General features: G+C 42.8%; 2 protein-coding genes across 6 annotated transcripts in view; one reads left to right on the top strand and one right to left on the bottom strand.

The window, feature by feature from the left end:
- BAG4 (BAG cochaperone 4) overlaps positions 1 to 7,768 on the bottom strand; it is a gene marked incomplete at its 5' end in the record, with an annotated part of 33,382 nt that extends 25,614 nt beyond the window's left edge. For 4 of the 5 annotated variants that reach the window (XR_014258204.1, XR_014258205.1, XR_014258206.1 and 1 more), the window contains one exon: positions 7,256 to 7,620. Coding sequence is in view for 2 of the 5 variants with exons in the window: in XM_082444351.1 (XP_082300477.1) it covers positions 7,256 to 7,525 (270 nt within the window). Of the gene's footprint in view, positions 1 to 7,255 lie in introns of all 5 variants that reach the window. The other variant, XM_082444352.1, reaches the window with a different exon arrangement.
- A 132-nt stretch (positions 7,769 to 7,900) lies between these two features.
- On the top strand, positions 7,901 to 17,170 carry LSM1 (LSM1 homolog, mRNA degradation associated). Its single transcript, XM_082444385.1, has 4 exons — positions 7,901 to 8,119; positions 11,992 to 12,060; positions 13,430 to 13,545; positions 16,681 to 17,170. Exons 1-4 carry the CDS (start codon positions 8,074 to 8,076, stop codon positions 16,849 to 16,851), a joined length of 402 nt encoding a protein of 133 aa, XP_082300511.1. The 5' UTR covers positions 7,901 to 8,073; the 3' UTR covers positions 16,852 to 17,170.
- Positions 17,171 to 18,746: the final 1,576 nt, after the last annotated feature.

Below are 18,746 nucleotides of genomic sequence, written 5' to 3'. Positions count from 1 at the left end.
GCACCAGCTCGGCAGTGCCTCCTCGGTGCCAGCTATACCAGGCCATTCTTCCAAGTTTCCAGGTTCTAATACCCCCAACCTCTTCTCTTTATTCCCCAGCCCCAGGAATTGAGGCTGTTTCCTGCAGTAACTATCTTCTGTGTTACATTTTCTCTTTTTACCTTTTCAGATCTCCAATACCCATTTAACTAATTTCCTAAATCAAATTCTCTCTTTTAAAAGAACTAGAGTAGGTTCTGTTTTCCTGCCTGGATCTTGACATATATAGCTTCTAAATAAAATTCTCCAATTAAAAAAAAAAAACACACAACAAGGTTTCTTAAAAGAATGGCTGATTATAACATCTAGGACAGACTACAATAAGCCTGGCATATCTTGTACCAGAAATCAAAGAAGCTGTCAAAAATCAATGGGTCATGTCAAAAGGACTTAGAAGCCAAGAAGAGGGGGCTCCCATTGGCATCACATGGGATCATTTAAGCAATAAAAGAATGACAGCAAGTGACTGAGACACATTCAAAATACTGAATATATATATGTGTACACATACATACATATGTTATGCAAATGAGTTCATAAAATACTTTAAAAAACAGTAAGAAACACAGTTCCCTTTCTGTAATTTTAATGGGGTTTAGAGATGAATAAAAATTAAATCTTCCATCTTATCCTAGGAGTCCTTTTTTTAAAAGATGGATAAATATTTATACCTTGATTTTGGTACTGGTTACATAACCATATGTGTTTGTCAAAACTCACAGAACTATATCTTAAAAATGGTAAAATTTACAATATATAAATATATCATAATTTTTATATGAAAAAAAGAATGTCCTCAATGAAGCAGTAAAAATTATTAATTTTATTAAGTCTTAATTAAAAAGACTGCCTTTGCTTTTTTTTTTCCCCCTTTTGGACAAAATGGAACAAATCTAAAAATATCCCCAGCAACAATGAAAGTCTGCAGCTCAAGGCCCTCCTAACATGACACTAATTCTATGAAATAGCGTTTGGTTTCACAGGAAGCTGGCTGAAGTTGACAGCTGTTCTATAAACCAAATTGCCAATTTTTTCATGTGCTGAAGTGTCTCCAAACTTTTTATGTGCTGTCTGAAACTAGACAAAGGTGATGATAAAAGATGATGTAAACGAAACAAATATGATAAAAGGTTTTCACAAGTGGGAATAATGTGAATTAAAGTTTTTGTGACAAAGGAAATTTGATTAAAATTATGCAAGAACATAATAAATTTATTTACTTTTTTCTCCTTTGAGAAGAAATACCTATATCTCAGGTGAAGGCTGGAGTCAACGCCTTTCATGTTTATCATAGAACTATCTAGTCCCATAAGAAGTGGATGTATGGTTTACAAAGTGACTTGCCACCATGCCTCCAAAAAATAACCCCAGCCCAAACAAATCTAACAGTAGAGGAATCTCAGTAGTGCTGGTACTACCAAAGATCCATTTACAAGTTTGTTTATATATTTCGTAAGAATTAAGACAAAAAAAATTATTAGAAAAATACATTACAAATTATTTTTATAGCGATATATTCCAAAACCACTACAAAGCACTTTAAGCTCCTGTACTGGCCATCATCACAAATTTCTCAGCTTTAACCTCATTTGGGTCTCTTCCGTGCTTCCCTACCGTGCCTCCTTTCCCCCAGCACCTGCTTCAGCATCTACCATATCAAGTTTCCAGCGTATCCCATCCCACTTCCTTTACTCTCAGATGACCTAGCCTCCTTCTTCATCGACAAGGACATCAAGAGCCAGGAACTCCTCCAATGCCCCTCTCCTGCAACTCAAAGCTTCCTTTCTCCCCCTCTAGCTCTGGAAGAGGTTTCTCAGCTCTTCCTCACTTCTTAATCCGCTTCTCCCCAAGCCATATTCCATCCTTTTGTTAGCGTCTTTTTTCTCAATCTACTAGCTTACTCACATCAATTAAGTCTATCAGGTCTATTGTGTCATTCAAAGCTTGTGTTTCCTTATTTATTTTCTATATGGATGATCTGTCTATTGGTGTTAAGTGGGGTGTTAAAGTCCCCCACTATTATTGTGTAACTGTCGATTTCTGCTTACAAACATCCTCAAGCCACCTCATCCTAAAAATTCTTCCCTCAATCCTGGTTCCCAGTCAAGTGACCACCTTCTCATTTACTAACAGTTTACACCATTTCTCTTGCCATCCAAACCCCCCATTCATTACTTAAATACTGTTTTAAACTCCCACCACTAAAATCAATGATACCTCTTTAATTGCCAATCCAACTGCTTCTCTTCAGTTCTCATATCACTCACCTGCAAAATAACTGTGGCCTCTCTTGGTCTGTATCACACGACATTCTGATTTTCCTTCTATCCAGGTATTCTCGCTCATTGTCTTCTGGGTCCTCTCTCTCCGTCACCCATCCTAGATCTCAAAGCTCTCCCCTGGCAGCATAACCTGGTTTGGTAATTCACTTATGCTTCCATTTGATGACTCTCAAGTCACTGTCTCCAACCCCTGTCTCCCTCCTGAGCCCCACATCTATTGCTTTGTTCCCAGACAACAACTCCTCAACACCACAGACTCTAAAATTGTACATCAAAAAACCACAAAACAAAAACAGAAAATCACAGACGTCTCTCTCTAATCAATCACATACTTTGCATCAAGAGCTTGGCTCTCAGTAACCACCGTCACTAACTGGTTTTCAGCAGAAATGAAATAAAGGCAGTACATAAACCCTTGGCAAGTGTTTGTATTTTGTATTTTTTTTAAAGCTCCTCTATTAACCAATCACTAGTTCTTTTGGTACAAAACTAAACCAGGGCTTCGCTGGTGGCTCAGTGGTTAAGAATCCGCCTGTCAATGCAGGAGACACGGGTTCGAGCCCTGGTCTGGGAAGATCCCACTTGCCGCATAGCAGCTAACCCCATGCACCACAACTACTGAGCCTGCACTCTAGAGCCCGTGAGCCACAACTACTGAGCCCGTGTGCCACAACTACTGAAGCCCACGTGCCTAGAGCCCATGCTCCGCAACAAGAGAAGCCACCGCAATGAGAAGCCCACGCACCGCAACTAGAGAAAGACTGCGTGCAGCAATGAAGACCCAACGCAGCCAAAAATAAAATAAAATAAATAAATTTATATATAAAAAAACTAAACTATATATATCTTCCCATAAAAACCTGTTCCTCTTCTTTGTTATTCCTATGAAATCTTTATTCCTATGAAATACTAAAAACTCAGAATTACCTTCTGTTTCTCCTGCAACCCTCACTTGCAATTGATACAGACCTTTGAAAATCTTTCGAGGGACTTCCCTGGTGGCACAGTGGGTAAGACTCCGCACTCGCAATTTAGGGGGCCAGGGTTCAATCTCTGGTCAGGGAACTAGATCCCACATGCATGCTGCAACTAAGAGTTCGCATGCCACAACTAAGGAGCCCACGTGCTGCAACTAAGGAGCTGGCGAGCCACAACTAAGGAGCCCGCCTGCCGCAACCAAGACCCGGTGCAGCTAAATAAATAAATAAATAATTTTTAAAAAAAGAAAAAAAAGAAAATGTCTTTCGAATCTATGTAACTTGTTTTTTTAAAATATTTTTTTCATTTATTTTTATTTTTATTTTATTATTTATTTATTTTTGGCTGTGTTGGGTCTTCGTTGCTGCACGCGGGCTTTCTCTAGTTGCAGCAAGCGGGGGCTACTTTTTGTTGCGGTGCCCAGGCTTCTCATTGCAGTGGCTTTTGTTGTGGAGCACGGGCTCTAGGCACGTGGGCTCAGTAGTTGTGGCTTGCGGGCTCTAGAGAGCAGGCTCAGTAGTTGTGGGGCACGGACTTGGCTGCTCCGCAGCATGTGGGATCTTCCCGGACCCGGGATCAAACCCCTGTCCCCTGCATTGGCAGGTGGATTCCTAACCACTGCACCACCAGGGAAGTCCCCTATGTAACTTGTTTTGAAACACGTCCAAAAAATAAGATAGATACATGTGATAAACATAATAAGTGCTAACCATAGAATCTAGGTGGTGGATATATTGGTTTTCCCAATTTCAACTTTTCTAGATGTTTGAGAATTTTTATAATAAAATGTTGAAAAAAAACCTGTCTACATTCAGACATTGTTGAAACACATGCCCTTTTTGTTTCTTTTCTGACCTAATTGGGAGCCTAACTAAGCTGTCTCCCCAAACCCTCCCACTGTAGCCGTCCTCCAGGATGGCTCCCAAAGACCCCTGCCTCCTGCATTCACATGCATGTGAAGCGGCCTCCCACACTGTACTGGGGCTGCTCTCCACGACCAGTAGTATTCGGCAGAAGTGATGGTGGATCACTTCTCAGCTTAGGTTAGAAGAGACTGCAGCTTCCAGCTTGCATCTCAGCACTCTCTCAGATGGCTCGTCCTGGGGGAACACATAAATCCCCCAGGGATCTGGTTAAAATGCACACTCTGATTCAGCAGGTCTGGGGCAGAGCCTGAGATACGGCATTTCCAACAAGCTCCTAGGTGATGCGTATGCTGCTAGTGTAGGAATCAAACTGCAGTGCTGAGGTATAGCTAACAAGGTAAGAAAAGAAAGAACACAGGGAGAGGTTCTCTGTTTTTTCCCCTGCCATATTTAAATAGGTTAATATAAAGTCAAGCCTTTGTAGTGGTTCAGTGCAACATCATCTCAATACATTCAATTCTGCCGAGCAGTGCTTCTCAAACATGAACGTGCATATGAATCACCTGAGGATCTCATTAAACTGCAGCAGCAGCAAGTCTGGAGCAGGAGAGATTTTGCATTTCTAACAAACCCCCAAGCGACACTGAAGCTTCTGGTCCACGGCCCACACTTTTTAAGGAGTAAGGTTTTATTTATTTTTTTAATATTTATTTATTTGGATGTGCCAGGTCTTAGTTGCAGCACGCGGGATCTTTTAGTTGCGGCACGTGGGATCTAGTTCCCTGACCAGGGACTGAACCCGGGCCCCCTGCATTGGGAGCGTGGAGTCTTAGCCCTGGACCACCAGGGAGTTCCAAGAGTAAGGTTTTAAAAGGCTGCTATACCTTTTTTTTTAAGTCTGACATGTTTGATTACATAAATATGTAAAATTTACATGGCAAAAACCACAATAAAGTCAAAAGATAAACAACGAATTTAGAAAAACAATTTGCAACACACGTGCCAACATGTTTATCTTTTTTATTAGTTTCCTATTGCTGCATAAGAAATTATCATCCAGGGACTTCCCTGGTGGTCCAGTGGCTAAGACTCTGCGCTCCCAATGCAGGGGGCCGGATTTCAATCCCTTGTCAGGGAATGAGATCCCACATGCTGCAACTAAGAGTTCGCATGCCTCAACTAAAGATCCCACGTGCTGCAACTAAGACCCAATGCAGCCAAATAAATAAATATTTAAAATTTTAAAAACCCTATCATCCAATACTTTTCAAGTTTCAGAAACGTCAACCTGAAAGACAGACTCTTGAAATGGTTTACAAATGCCAATTACACATTCCAGCTTTAAGCCCAGTCCCTCCAGCACCATCACCCACCCTGTGTGCACACCTGTACTCCACCAATACCTGACAACTCCCTGCACAATGTTAAGATCTTTACTTCTCTAACCTTAACCTGAAAACACACTTCTGTTTTGATAACATAGCAAGCCCGGGCAGTCGTCAGTTCAGCAGTCCTTCCTTTTTCCCTTCAAGTGAGCCTCGGTCTAGTTTGCCTACCTATAGGCTAAGCATTTCATCTTTCTACTCTGTCATGGGATTGAAGTCCCACGGCTACTTATTCCAGATTTAGATAGAAATTATGGACCTTTCTTCACAATTAACCTCTCACTACATGTTTTTATTCATACAATTTTTTAAAGATATACCATAAAACCCACCCTTTTAAAGTGTACAATTCAATGGTTTTTAGTATATTCAGAGTTGTGCAATCATCATCACTAATTCCAGAATATTTTCATCTTCCCCAAAGGAAACCCCATACCTTTTCTCTATCCTCCCCAATGTCCCCAGGCCCCCAGCCCCTGGCAATGACAAATCTTTGTCTCTACAGATTTGCCTATTCTGGACACTTCATATAAATGGAATCATACAATATTTGGTCTTTGTGACTGTCTTCGTTCATGTAGCGTATTTTCAAGGTGTATCCATTTGTAGAATGTCTCAGTACTTCATTCCCTTCTATGGCTAAATAATTTCATTGTATGAATATACCATATTTTATCAGTTTTTCAGTTGATGAGCATTTGGGATATTTCCCTTTTTGGCTATGATGAATAACGCTGCTATGAACATGCGTGTGCAAGTTTTTATGTGGATGTGTTTTCAGTTCTCTTGGGTGTATATCTAGGAGCAGACTTGCTGAGTAATATCCTAGCAGTATGCTTAACGTTTTGAGCAACTGCCAAAACCATTGAACCATTTTACATTCCCACCAGCAATGTTTAGAAATTTTCAACCAATGAGGATGTTATAATTCCTGAAGCAAAGGAGACGTATGCCCCCACCGTATAACGTTAATTCTCTACGAAGAATATTGCATTAACAATACAGAAGTATATTTCCGGCACGACGACACAAAATAAAATGTTAGAGGTCCGAATATACTGAGTGAGTTAACCTTTCACAGCCAGCAGTTCTTTCATCGTAAAATAGGAACGCTGTGATGACATTTACGTTGCAGTCACCGTTAAGATGAAATAAAACAATCCACGTAAAGGTGCTTTCCTACACTGATTATCCGTGATCCAATGCGGGGCAAAGCTTTAGGGGCAAAGGGCTAAATGCCCAGTTCCCTCCCCTTCCCTCATGTTCCTTCCCAGCGGGAGGGGTCGCTGAGTGACGGAGGAGGCTGCAGCCACCTCCCTCCTCGGGGAGAGTCGAACTTACGAGCCACGCAGGAAAAATTGTTAGGACTCGAAAAGCAAGAGCCGGGCCACGCCAGCCCAACCTCGTCCCCAGGCGAGAGATTTCGCAGCCTGCTACTCAGCTTCGCAGGTCAGCGCAGGATCTTTTTTCCTCCTTTCATGGTAAGACATTTATTATGGTTGAAGCAGAAGACGAGGGGCAAAGGGAACACAAGCAAACCACCCCCCCACCCGCGATCCTAGTCCCTGTCTCTCCAAAGCCCCCCTAAGGAAAACACAGGAAACCCGATTCATTACGAACTCTTGGAGGTGGATCAATCCCAATGTCCCTCACCCCCAAAGACTACCCTGTCGGACCCCCCTGGGACAGATGGCGCAAAGCTTACCTGGTGGCCTCCTCCAGCCCGACCTGGCTCCGACCAGGCGCCTCCAGAGGGATAGTAGCCATCGCCTCCTCCGCCTTCTCCCGGCCAGGTGGTCTCAGCCGGGCCGCCCCCGCGCACTCGCCAGGAAATGGGAGGCTGGGGGGGTTCGGGGCGGGGAGGATATATGGGCGGAGGTGGGTGTACGGGCACATCTCCAGCCCCAGGCCCGTAGTAGCGCCCATAAGACGGACCGTCACTGGGGCCGTAGCCCGAGCGCCTCAAGGCCGACATGGGCTCCACTGCCCCCGGGCGCTTCCCGCCCCCCAAGGCCGGCCCATTGCGCAGGCGCCTGCGGGGGAGCGCGACTGGACAGCAGGGAAGGGGGGGTCGGCAGGCAACAGCCAATCCCAGGCCAGGTCCCGCCCCCTCAGCTTCCGCGTCCTGAGAGTGGAAAGACGGAGGTCCGTGACTCTGGGGTCTGGGAAGCAGGAAAACGAGGGGCGGCACCGTGTTCCTTTGAAAGGGAGAACACATTTCCCCACTGTCTATCCAATCTAGATTCCTCTTCCCCTCTTATCAGGGATGCGGCAAGCGTATCCCAGGACCCCGCTACGGCCCCGCCTCTTCTTGAGGACGGGCACGTGATGCCGGAAGTGGGTGGGGGTAATATGGTGGCGTTTCCGGCAGGCCCCGGCTGCTGAAAGCCGGGGCAGGGGTAGTTGGTCCGGGTCCGGGTTCCTGTCCCGGTCCCGCCGAGGCGGCGACTGCGATAGGAGGAAGGACGTGTTGGACGCGCTGGCCCACCGCCACTATACATTGCAGCCTTATCTCAACTCAAAATGAACTATATGCCCGGCACCGCCAGCCTCATCGAGGACATCGACAGTGAGTAGTTCATCTCCACCGAGTGAAGTCTGGGGTGAGACCCTTCTTCCCAGGAGGGTGCCTCTTAGGAGGGAGCTCATAGAATGAGTCTGGGCCGGGGGCGGTGTGTTTTTAGTAAGGTTCTGGACGTCCGGTGTTGGCATCTTCCACAGGATGCAGGAGCCACGGGACACACCGTTTGCCCACCTCCTAGCCTGCTCCCTGTATCCTGTCTCTCGCAGCCTTCACCGGACCCCGGCCAAGCTGTAGAATTCACTTCTGCTTTTCAGGGATGCGGCTGCTGAGGCCCAAGAGTGAAAGTTGCCGCCCCCCCGGTGCATCATCTCCCACCTGCGGCATTTCGAAGTACCAGGTGGTTACTGGTGGATGAATGAGAATTCTTAGAGAAAGGATTCTTCAAGAAACGAAAAGAGTAATACAACAGCAGTTGGACTTAATTAGCACTAAACATAGGATTTATGCTGTGTGGCCGTTTGCAATCTTCTTTTACCGTTGAGGGTATTTAGACTTTAGGGTTGTGGTAATGGAGACGACTGCCCGACCAGGTATTGCCTTTTCCAGAAAGACTGAGTCACTTCAAACTTACCTTTTTCTTCTGTTAGACAGTTTTCTCTCGCATTGATTAAGACCTCCCTTATTCTTAGTCACTGTCCTGAAGAGGAACTCACTTCTGTACAGTTGTCTTTCCTTTTTCCAAACTCTGATCTGTGAATTATTCCTTAAACATTTTTTTAAAGTTGTCTCAGTCGTGTGATCTGTCTCATTAACTTGTAATTGCTGCAAAACGGTTTACACACAGTTCCAAACAAGTTACAGGAATCTCTACAGTTACTATGTATGTAAATTAAAGAGTGAGTTTATGATTAAATTCTCTTCCTGTCGTTTGAAATCACTTTTTAGATCCAAATTAGTGATTTTGCTATTGAAGGGAAATGTAGGTTGGACCAAAGTCATCTATGAATAACCACTGTACAAGCCTGTCTGTAATGGGTGATGAAATCTTCAATCTTAGTTGTCTGAGGATGCCCTTTTGCCCTCACCTCTCTTGTTATGTATCTGAATTATGTGAGGCTCCTAACACATCCTGCCATCCTACTAAAAATAATTGCTTTTCTCAAGCCTCTAACCCCTTTTTTGCAGATTCCAAGCTCCTCCTTTACTGAAAGATTTGAAACCATTTCATGTGCACCCTTCACTGTGACATTCGCTCTGCTCTCCTCAGTCTTTCTGTATTTTCACCCAGCCTCTCATTTGAATAGGAAGTATTCCTCCCTTTCAGTTTGTGTCTTACTTCTCTTTCCTCCCACTGCTTCTGGAACCTTCTTCCATTAATATCCTGTTGCTCTCATATCCTCTCTCGCTCCCCCTCTGAATCCTCCCCTTCATGTATGTTCTTGTCTGTCGAATTTTTTCTCAGTTGTGTTTCACCATTAAATTCCCATCCTTTTTTTCACATATTTACCCCCAAACCTCTTGAGTAATCTCCCATTTTAACTCTACTTCCTGACCACCTGCAATAGACCACCTACCTCTGTTACCCCTGCAATCTGATTTCTTTCGTCAACACACTACTGAAACTGCAGTCTGAAAGACATCTTCTGATGCACTCCTCCGAGTTCTTCCCTCTCCTCTGCAACACTGTGATACCGTTACCACAGGATTCTTCATTTTCTTGATTTCTCCAACACTGGTACTTGATTTTCTTACCTCTGCAACTGTTATTGTTCCCTAAAATAAATGGACACTTAGGTCCCATCTTTGGCTTGCTTCTTTCTTTAAATCGCTAGGAGGGCTCCTGGACTTTAATTATTATATCACCTCTTTGTGGACTTATCCAAAAACTGCTGTGATCCTGACTTCTTTGGCCAGTCTTACATCTCCAGTTGCCAGTTGACATTTCTACATCGGTGTCCTGATACCACTTCAGAATCACTACAGCTAATCACCTTCCACTGAGCTTGCTTCTTTTACCCCCAGCTCTTGGTAAATGGTCCTCCCTGACATGATGACTCAGAATTCCTACATCTTCTTTAACTCATCTCTTCAGCACCCCACTCTCTCACACATACCCACATATACAAACACACTTGGCTGACAAATCCCATCCCTTATAACTGCAGTGTCTTGGTCCTCCCATCCTGTCCCTTCCCATCTCTCCCCTGGTTCAGGTCTCTTCTTCATGTCTCAGGCTCTGGGTCTAGCCTCAAAACTGTTCTCTCTTTTCTGCCAGTTTAATCTTCAGAGTTTTCTTGTTCCCTGTGAAGTCACATCCAAACTCAGCCTGCTCCCAGTACATTTCTGACTTCATCTCCTGTTATTTCCCTTCACACCCTCAACTTTTAGCCAGACATTTGGATACATAGCTCTTTTTTCTTCTGCCTAAATTACAGATTTCCCTCCTCTTCCCCTTCCCTGTCACTCTTCCTATGGCCAAAAATGTCCAACTCAGATACCTTCTCCAGCTAGATATAGTTTCTCTCAGTTTCATATAATTAAGATTTGCTCTCTTGTGGTACTTAATTATAGCCCCAGAAAGCCTATAAGTTCCTTCAGGAAAGAATCACTGTCTTGTTCCTCTGTTCTGCATCTAGAAAGTACTTTATCCATGGCATTAAAGAACAAATGAATGACTTTGGCTACCTATTCTAGTGACTGGTTTACTATCATTCTTCAGTGTCAGCTCAAAGTCACCTCTTCAGAGAGGTTTTCCCTAGCCACCCTCTCTTCTGTAGCTTCTTTCCCTCTTTTTCTCATCCTGCTAGCTTGTTTATTATTCTGCTAGACTAATCACTATAGGGCATTTTAAAAAATTGGTTTGACTTTCTCCATCAGGAATATAAGTTCATAAGGTTGGTGACTGCATGTTATTCTGTACTGAAGCGGTCCCTAACCTTTTTGGCGCCAGGGACCAGTTTCATGGAAGACAGTTTTTCCACGGACCGGGGTGGCGGGGCGGGGCGGGGGACGGCTCAGGCAGCAATGCGAGCGATGGGGAGCGGCAGATGAAGCTTCGCTCACTCGCCCACCTCTCATCTCCTGCTGTGCGGCCCGGTTCCTAACAGGCCTCGGACACCAGTCCGCAGCCCAGGGGCTGGGGACCCCTGCTCTACTCTACATCTAGGCCCCAGAACAGCACATAGCTTTCCATAAATTTTATTGAATTTTTGCTCTAGTTTTATTATCAGTATCCTCATTCTACATGTCTGAGGTATTTTTTTATTTAAAACCTTCCCTGATTCCAGAGTGTGAAATAGAAGCTCTCCATCTCAGTTGAGGGGAAAATAATTCTTGAATTAAGATCATAAAGATCACCTAGATTCAGTTTCCAAATTTGCAGGTATAGAAACTGACATGACACTGAGAGGGTTTAACTGTCAAGCATCAGCATCTAGAACCGGTTGGTCAGGCCCCCTGACTACATGCCCAGTCCTTCCCCACTGTGCCGCCCCCTCGGATTCTTTCATCACCGGTCTTCTCATCTAAACACCGGGCTGCCGGGTCATCCCTCTAACTCCTCAGTGAACTCTGCCTTAAATACACTGGAAGAGGAAGTGGTAGAGCTTAATTTGCTATGAGCTTTGTTTTTGTTGTTACCCTGCAAACTCACAGGCTAACGGACTTCTTATTGCAGTGGCTTCTCTTGTTGCAGAGCACGAGCTGTAGGTGCGCGGGCTTCAGTAGTTGTGTCTTGTGGGCTGTAGAGCGCAGGCTCAGTTGTGGCGCACGGGCTTAGTTGCTCCGCGGCATGTGGGATCTTCCTGGACCAGGGCTCGAACCCGTGTCCCCTGCATTGGCAGGCGGATTCTTAACCACTGCGCCACCAGGGAAGTCCCAACAGTTCATTTTTTAAAGATCTTTTTTCCTCTCCCCAGAAAAGCACTTGGTCCTGCTTCGAGATGGAAGGACGCTTATAGGCTTTTTAAGAAGCATTGATCAATTTGGTACGTATTAGTCACGGACTTCTCCTGTACTCTGGATAATAAGAGCTGCCCATTGTATTTTTGTGTTGTTTCATATCGAAGTTTATTTGTCTGCAACTTTTTTCACGTGTCTGGCATAATGGAATATTGGTTTGAATCATTACATCATTGTTTTCTAAATTACAATTAGGTGGTTCAAAAGCTTGTGTTTACAAGCTTGTATTTCTAAAACTGGTTTTCACTAGAACATGCGCTGAGTGTTTTGGACTATTTTTTATTTTCCCCATTAGAGGGAGCCAGATGATAGAAATAAACTCAGTCCACTGAAAAAGCTGCTCATTTGTACATTGGCTTGGGTGCGACTACTCTTCAAAGCAGTTCCTGCCCTGAAGGTAATCCCTCCCTGTCCAATGAAAAGTGGGTCAGAGGCCTTTGCTGAAGCTTTTTAGGGACCCCCCCAACATTAAGCTTAGGATTTTATACCTTGGGATACATTAGACTCAAGGTCTTGGTCTTGGTTTTGCCTCCTGCATTTTTCTAAAGAGACCTTATATTTGCTTCTGTCTTAAGGAACTCCTCAGTTCATATCAGCATTTGCTGGACATCTGCTTAGGTCAGTGGCTTTGGGCCTGAGGAAAAACAACATAATTGAAACACATGTAAGAATTATAGACGATAAGAGCATAGACACTGTGTTTCTTCACGTAAGACAAACAGCACCAATTGAAAGAGGAAAAGGAATTATTCTTCACAGATTGTGGTTCTAAACCTTAAGTCAAATTCATCAGACTACGTGAGGGAAAAGTGGTAAATAGTGACTTTACTCTCTCAGATTACCAGATTATGGTTATCTGACAAAGGGAAAAAATAGGTTACCGTTATATCGTAATCCATGAATACCTACATTGGGTTAAATGAATAATGAATCCTAAGTACTGAAACAAAGTTAAATCTTTGGTAAATCATCACACAACACAGAAAAACGGTTTCCTTCCAAAAAACCCCAGAGTTTTACTTTCTGCAGTTGTTTGGGCTTTAGAGTTTTCCAAGTGCCCTATCATTTATATTTTCTTATAGCCATGTTGATATTAGCAACTAACTCATAAGGAATTTAATTTTCTTCATTTATTTCCACCGTCCTCCTTATTAGTGCAACATAATCCCAAATACTCTCTCAGTTTGCAGTTGTTTAAAAGTCTCCTAAGTGGTTTGTCTCAATGTAAGAGTAAGAGATTGTTTGAAATTTTAGCTTTTTCCAGAACTAGAAAGTTTGAAAATCATGTTCAGCTAAATCTTTTCTACTCAAAATAACTGATTAATTGAGTAATGGACCTTTACCTATAAAGTAATTTGAACTAAATATCTTTGTTTCTTTCCTGTACACTTATAGCTAACTTAGTGCTACATCAGACTGTGGAGCGTATTCATGTGGGCAAAAAATACGGTGATATTCCTCGAGGGATTTTTGTGGTCAGAGGAGAAAATGTGGTCCTACTAGGAGAAATAGTAAGTGAAAACTGTTAAGCTGCTATGGTTCTTGATAATCATGCCAGTTAGGTTTCTTTTTTGTGTTTTCAAGAGGGAAAAAATATATTTTCCACTTTCACCCAGCTTCTCAAGGAAACCACCCAATTAGCTTAGGAAAGCTACATTGTAAAAGGAAAGCTACAGAGAACAGTTAACTTTGTTTCAATGCCTCCTGGCATTTTAAAGGTTTTGATCCCATTAGCAGCAAGATACCATTGATTTTTACCTGATACCATAAAAAATACTGTCCTACATGGGAATTCCCTGGCAGTCCAGTGGTTAGTACTCCCGATCTCACTGCCAAGGGCCCGGGTTCAATCCCTGGTCGGGGAACTAAGATCCCACAAGCCGCATGGAGCAGCCACAGATATATATATATAAATATATATACGTAAATACTGTCCCACACAAATGTGTTCCTTAGTATGTTGTTATTGTATCTCTAATAGCAGAAAATGGAAGCTTGATACCTAACAGGAGAAGAATAATTCAATGAAATGTGGCTTGTTAACACTGGAATATTCTGCAGTCATTTAAACAATTGGTTACAAATGGTTTTTCATGACATAAAGGTAATTAGTGGTGTTTGGGGGAAAGACACACTGCATATACAATGTGATATCTATGTTTTTTAAAGGGGGGAAGGGGAAAGAATGGCTGCAGAAGAAGCCTTTCTGTTAACTTTCCGAGGATGGGCTCAGCTTCACTTGGATCTTTAGCTCCCAGCCAAGGCGGAGAGGTACCTGTTATGTGTGTCAGGAAAGCCAGCTGGCAGGTGAAAAGTTAGATCAGATCCTCTAGAGTGGTGTCACTGTAGGTCTATATGTGTATGTGTGTGAACTATTAGAAAACTGTTCCCCCAAAATATATATTAGAAGTACTCAGACATTTTTAAAGAAAATAAAACTTGATTTCACATTTTACATGAGACATTTACTTTAAAAGAAAAGTACTTTATTTAATACCTTTGACTTGATCCTCATGCTTCTAATTATTGGGTTTTCCAGGAAAATCAAACCTTGGCGTTTGCTTGATTTTATCTTTAAAGTTTTCAGTAAAGTTTCCCAATCCCTAGCCACATCTTAAATCACGTTTACAGAAGTTTTTGGAGTGAAGTAGTTTGGTCTGTAGCTATTTTTAACGGTAGACCATTTGAGAAAGTAAGGAGGTAATTTTGCCAGGGTCATGCTCGTTCAGAGACCTCATGTCGGAAACAGCTAGAAACAACTAATCAATACTGTCCAAGTATTGCTATGAAATAACTTTTTCTAATTTTAAAAATATTGTTGTGGTTGATATTTTTGGTTTCAGTGTATGTTTAAGCAGCGGAAATTGTCACCTCTTTGTTTTAAAGAGGAAATTATTACTTTGCTGTCGGGGGAAAGATTTAAGTTAAAATATCCACGCATACTGTGCTTCAGTTGTATAGTAGTAAACACCACATCCATGCTTTCTATGCCAGTTACATTGGCACAAACATGCCCCTGTGTAGATGGGTGTGAAAAGAAGTGAACTTGTGTTTATTCTTGAAGATTCATTGTTTCCTGGGAGCCCTTTTGTGGAGAAAAGTGCTCTTTTTTTTGTATGTTATGGTTTGGATGCTGCAGAATTCTTATGATGGTACCACTAAAGAAATATGGTTCAGGAATGCTTACATAGTTCTATGAATCGGTAGTCAGTTTGAAGACATTATGAGCCAATTCTAGGAAAACTCAAACCTAGAAGCCATTTGGATTCTGTAAACATGCAGTTGTTTGCAGAGTCCCTGGATTCTACCTCAAGGATGATGAGACACACGGCCTTAAGTAATAAGCTGATTGTTAGGAAACAGCATTACCATAACCACATGCACAGCTCAGCACATAACGCTGAAAAGCCCAAGAGGCAGTACACTAAGCCAAGAACGTTATCTTCCCTCCTGCTGCCCATGGGTTGTGAGGGAAGATGACACTTGATGATATATATTTTGCTGGATGCAGTTAACCTTTGACCCAGGGCAGGGCTTGCTTATGTAGTTTATGTGGCTTTCATCCTAACCTTTCTGGTGAGAGTCCTCCATCTGCTGTGTCACCGCCTGCGGGTTCCGAGGCCTCAGCAGCACCTGAAGATAAGTATCCAGTGGGCGGCTGGAACGTCTGGAGAGTTTGTGTATGTGTTGATGCCTTCCCAGAATTTTATAATTAAAAGAGAGGAGGATGAGAAATAAGAATGCCCTGTCGGTATAGGCTTTCCATGTTACTAAAACACAGAGTGACACCTGTATACTCATCTTAAGGAGAGAGAACTGAGTCTGTAGGTAGATCATTTTATAGCAAGGTTCTGCATTATAAAATTGGTTATCAAATGTTTAGAAGGTGTTCAAAAATAAAAATATTAAGCATATTATGCCATATTAAGTGGGAAAAGTAGCCAATATTTGCGAGAAATATATTGGGGCCAAATGGGTTTAGTAACCTAACTGGTCTGCTGAGGTTTTCTCTAGAAGACTTGTTGCCATGGAGGGGAAAGAAGTCCTGTGTTATAATGTAACAACTCCTGGGTAATGCGACAGAGGGACAGTGTATTGCCTTTGGCTCAGGATGGAGCCAGGGTCCGGGGGGGAGGGGGGGAGGGGGGGCGGGGGGGGAGGTGGTGGTGCTACTTTGAATCAATGTTCTCTACCTTCTTACTGAGCACAAACCCCCAGAAATTAGGCTGACTTTGATCATGTATAAATACAAAATTTATTTTAAGCCATCTTGACCTCAGTACCTTCTCTCTTGGATTCCCTGGGGTTGGGGAAATAGCTGTAAGCAGCCCTAATCTTTTTTTTTTTTTTAAAAGAGAAGGAGTACTTGTCTCATGTAGGACTTTACTTTGGATACACTAAAGCTTTGTTATACATGCTGATACTGATCCCTGTTAAACCACACTCACATGTGTTCTATAGGAGCATTGCCAGCCATTTCTTTGTAAAATTTATCTGTCCATAGGATATTTCTGCCCTATCTCAAGTACAAAAAATAACCCAAGCCGGATATAGGAATCCATTTAGGAACCGGTTTGCCTTTAGATCTATGATGTTTTCTATTCTTGGTCATCAGGTGAAGTTTTCCAAACCTGCTTGTTTTGTAGGACTTAGAAAAGGAGAGTGACACACCCCTCCAGCAAGTGTCTATTGAAGAAATCCTAGAAGAACAGAGGGCAGAGCAGCAGACCAAGCTGGAGGCTGAGAAGCTGAAAGTCCAGGCCCTGCAGGACCGAGGCCTGTCCATCCCTCGAGCAGATACTCTTGATGAGTATTAAGTCTTCTGCTCAGAGGCTGCAGCTCTTGGGGAGCAGGAGCTGTCACCAAACCAAGTGACACATTTGACGAGAGACTGCAGAGCTTTGAAAAGTCATTTTTATTTGGAATTCTTTCACATATGCAACATGAAGAAATCATGCGTTTTGTTTCGTTTTTTTTTAATAACAAAATCATCATTTAAAGAAACCGTGGCATGGACTCCTTTCACACGTCACTGTGGAGCCAGCAACTACTTCTTTCTATTGCTCTTCTCACCCCAAATTAGTGGTTACAGGGAATGTTCTTCGTTTGCTTGTAAATAAAATATGAATCTCAAAATTGCAATGTTATTATTTCCCAAGTTTGAGTTGCCTTCAGTGAATAGTCATTAAATTTCTGCTTTCACAGGTATAAGCAGTCCATACACACACATGCTGGGATTTCCCTTCTGTCACAATTCCAAGCTGCTAGTTACTTACGAAGGAATATTTTCATACCAGATATCCTGCGGGTCCTCCTTTCTCCCCTTGTCGTGTTTTTTTCTGATAAGAAAAACAAGTTTTCAGGCTTGAGGAGGGCTCTTTCCGTGAAGTTTTGCACTTACTGATTATAACAGAAGCTGGTGTTTGTTTGAGAAGCAGCGTCACTCCTGCTTCTGCTGTTTCTGCTTCACCAACAGCTATCCCAACTGCGTTCCCTTGAGATCCACGTAACGACTTCTCTAAATATTCTGCTAATTTCATTAGGTTCTCTAGTCCTTTAGATTGAGTCTTGAGCCTCGTATGCTGTGATCAAAAAGCACAGATAAAACGGTGTTTCAGTGACTGATATATCTCAGTTATTCTCGGCCAAGCCAAGTGATGCCCCTTTTCTGGAATGATGTTGATCACACAGGAAGCCTAAGAGGCTGTACTCTGAGGGTACAGGAGACATGGGTTAAAACCTGGACTCTGTTCTCTCTAGCACCTTGGGCTCAAGCAAGTCACTTATCCTCCCTGATTCTCAGTTTTAACTGTAAAATTATTCCAGATACTTATTTTATAATCTGTTGAGCAAAGACATTCTTTGCAGAGAACATATTTATAGCCAATTCCTATGCTTGAGTTATTTTATAGTATTAAATAGACCACATTTTAAGAGCTCAGGTGTTTTTAAAACTGCCCCAAATGCAGACTTCTGAGCTATTCATCATTGGGTTGGTTTCAACGTAGCTAATTTGTGAAGAACAGTTGCACTTAATGATTTATCTAGTGTGTTTCATCTCTAACCTTACTGTTGAATAGCCCGAATTTGTTACTAACTTCCCACACAAAGGGAAGACTTGTGGAAGAGGCGGCTAACTTTCACTACAAGAAGATGTTCTTTGAGAGTCAGCAGAATTACAGCATTCTGTAAGCGTTCTGCTTTTTTCTGAGCACCACTGTTTCAGAATTATCCGGCACCTTCAAGAGATTCGGATTCACTGTACTCGTCTTTTCAACCTTCAAACAGAATTCCAAATGCAATCAAAAGAGTCATGATTTATTCTTACGTTCAAAAAAGAAGAGAGACAATTTCCATGGTAGTTCAGGAATTTCCAAGCCATAGCTGGGCTTCAGTCATTATGCGTAATAACGTATTGCCTTTAGACCTTTGTCACACAGGCAGCAGCAAAGAGTCAGAGCTGAAGGATGGAATGAGACTCCCTGCTTCCCTCCTGTTCATCCCCCTGCTGCTCAGCGCAACGGCCTGCCCTCAGCTTTGCCCAGTCCAGGCTTTCTGCAGGTACTGAAATCGTGCTTTTTTCCTGGACTACTCCTCTAGTGTTATCAGGCTTCAGAATCAATCTCAGTTCTATACCTTTGTTTTGTCTTTAATAGTTTCTTCCAATAGGGGTTCCCATGAGACCACTTTCAAGGAAAACAAACAAACAAGG

Source organism: Balaenoptera physalus (assembly GCF_965194825.1).
Source record: "Balaenoptera physalus genome assembly, chromosome: 21".
NCBI classification, from domain to species: Eukaryota; Metazoa; Chordata; class Mammalia; order Artiodactyla; family Balaenopteridae; genus Balaenoptera; species Balaenoptera physalus.
This window is presented reverse-complemented; position numbering and strand designations above follow the sequence as displayed.

What these genes read in the sequence shown, in the direction of transcription:
- LSM1 (XM_082444385.1), top strand. Translation starts at nt 8,074, where the DNA reads ATGAACTATATGCCCGGCACCGCCAGCCTCATCGAGGACATCGACA. An exon ending in CCTCATCGAGGACATCGACA is followed by an intron (nt 8,120 to 11,991) that starts GTGAGTAGTTCA and finishes TCCTCTCCCCAG; the next exon opens with AAAAGCACTTGGTCCTGCTT. An exon ending in AAGAAGCATTGATCAATTTG is followed by an intron (nt 12,061 to 13,429) that starts GTACGTATTAGT and finishes GTACACTTATAG; the next exon opens with CTAACTTAGTGCTACATCAG.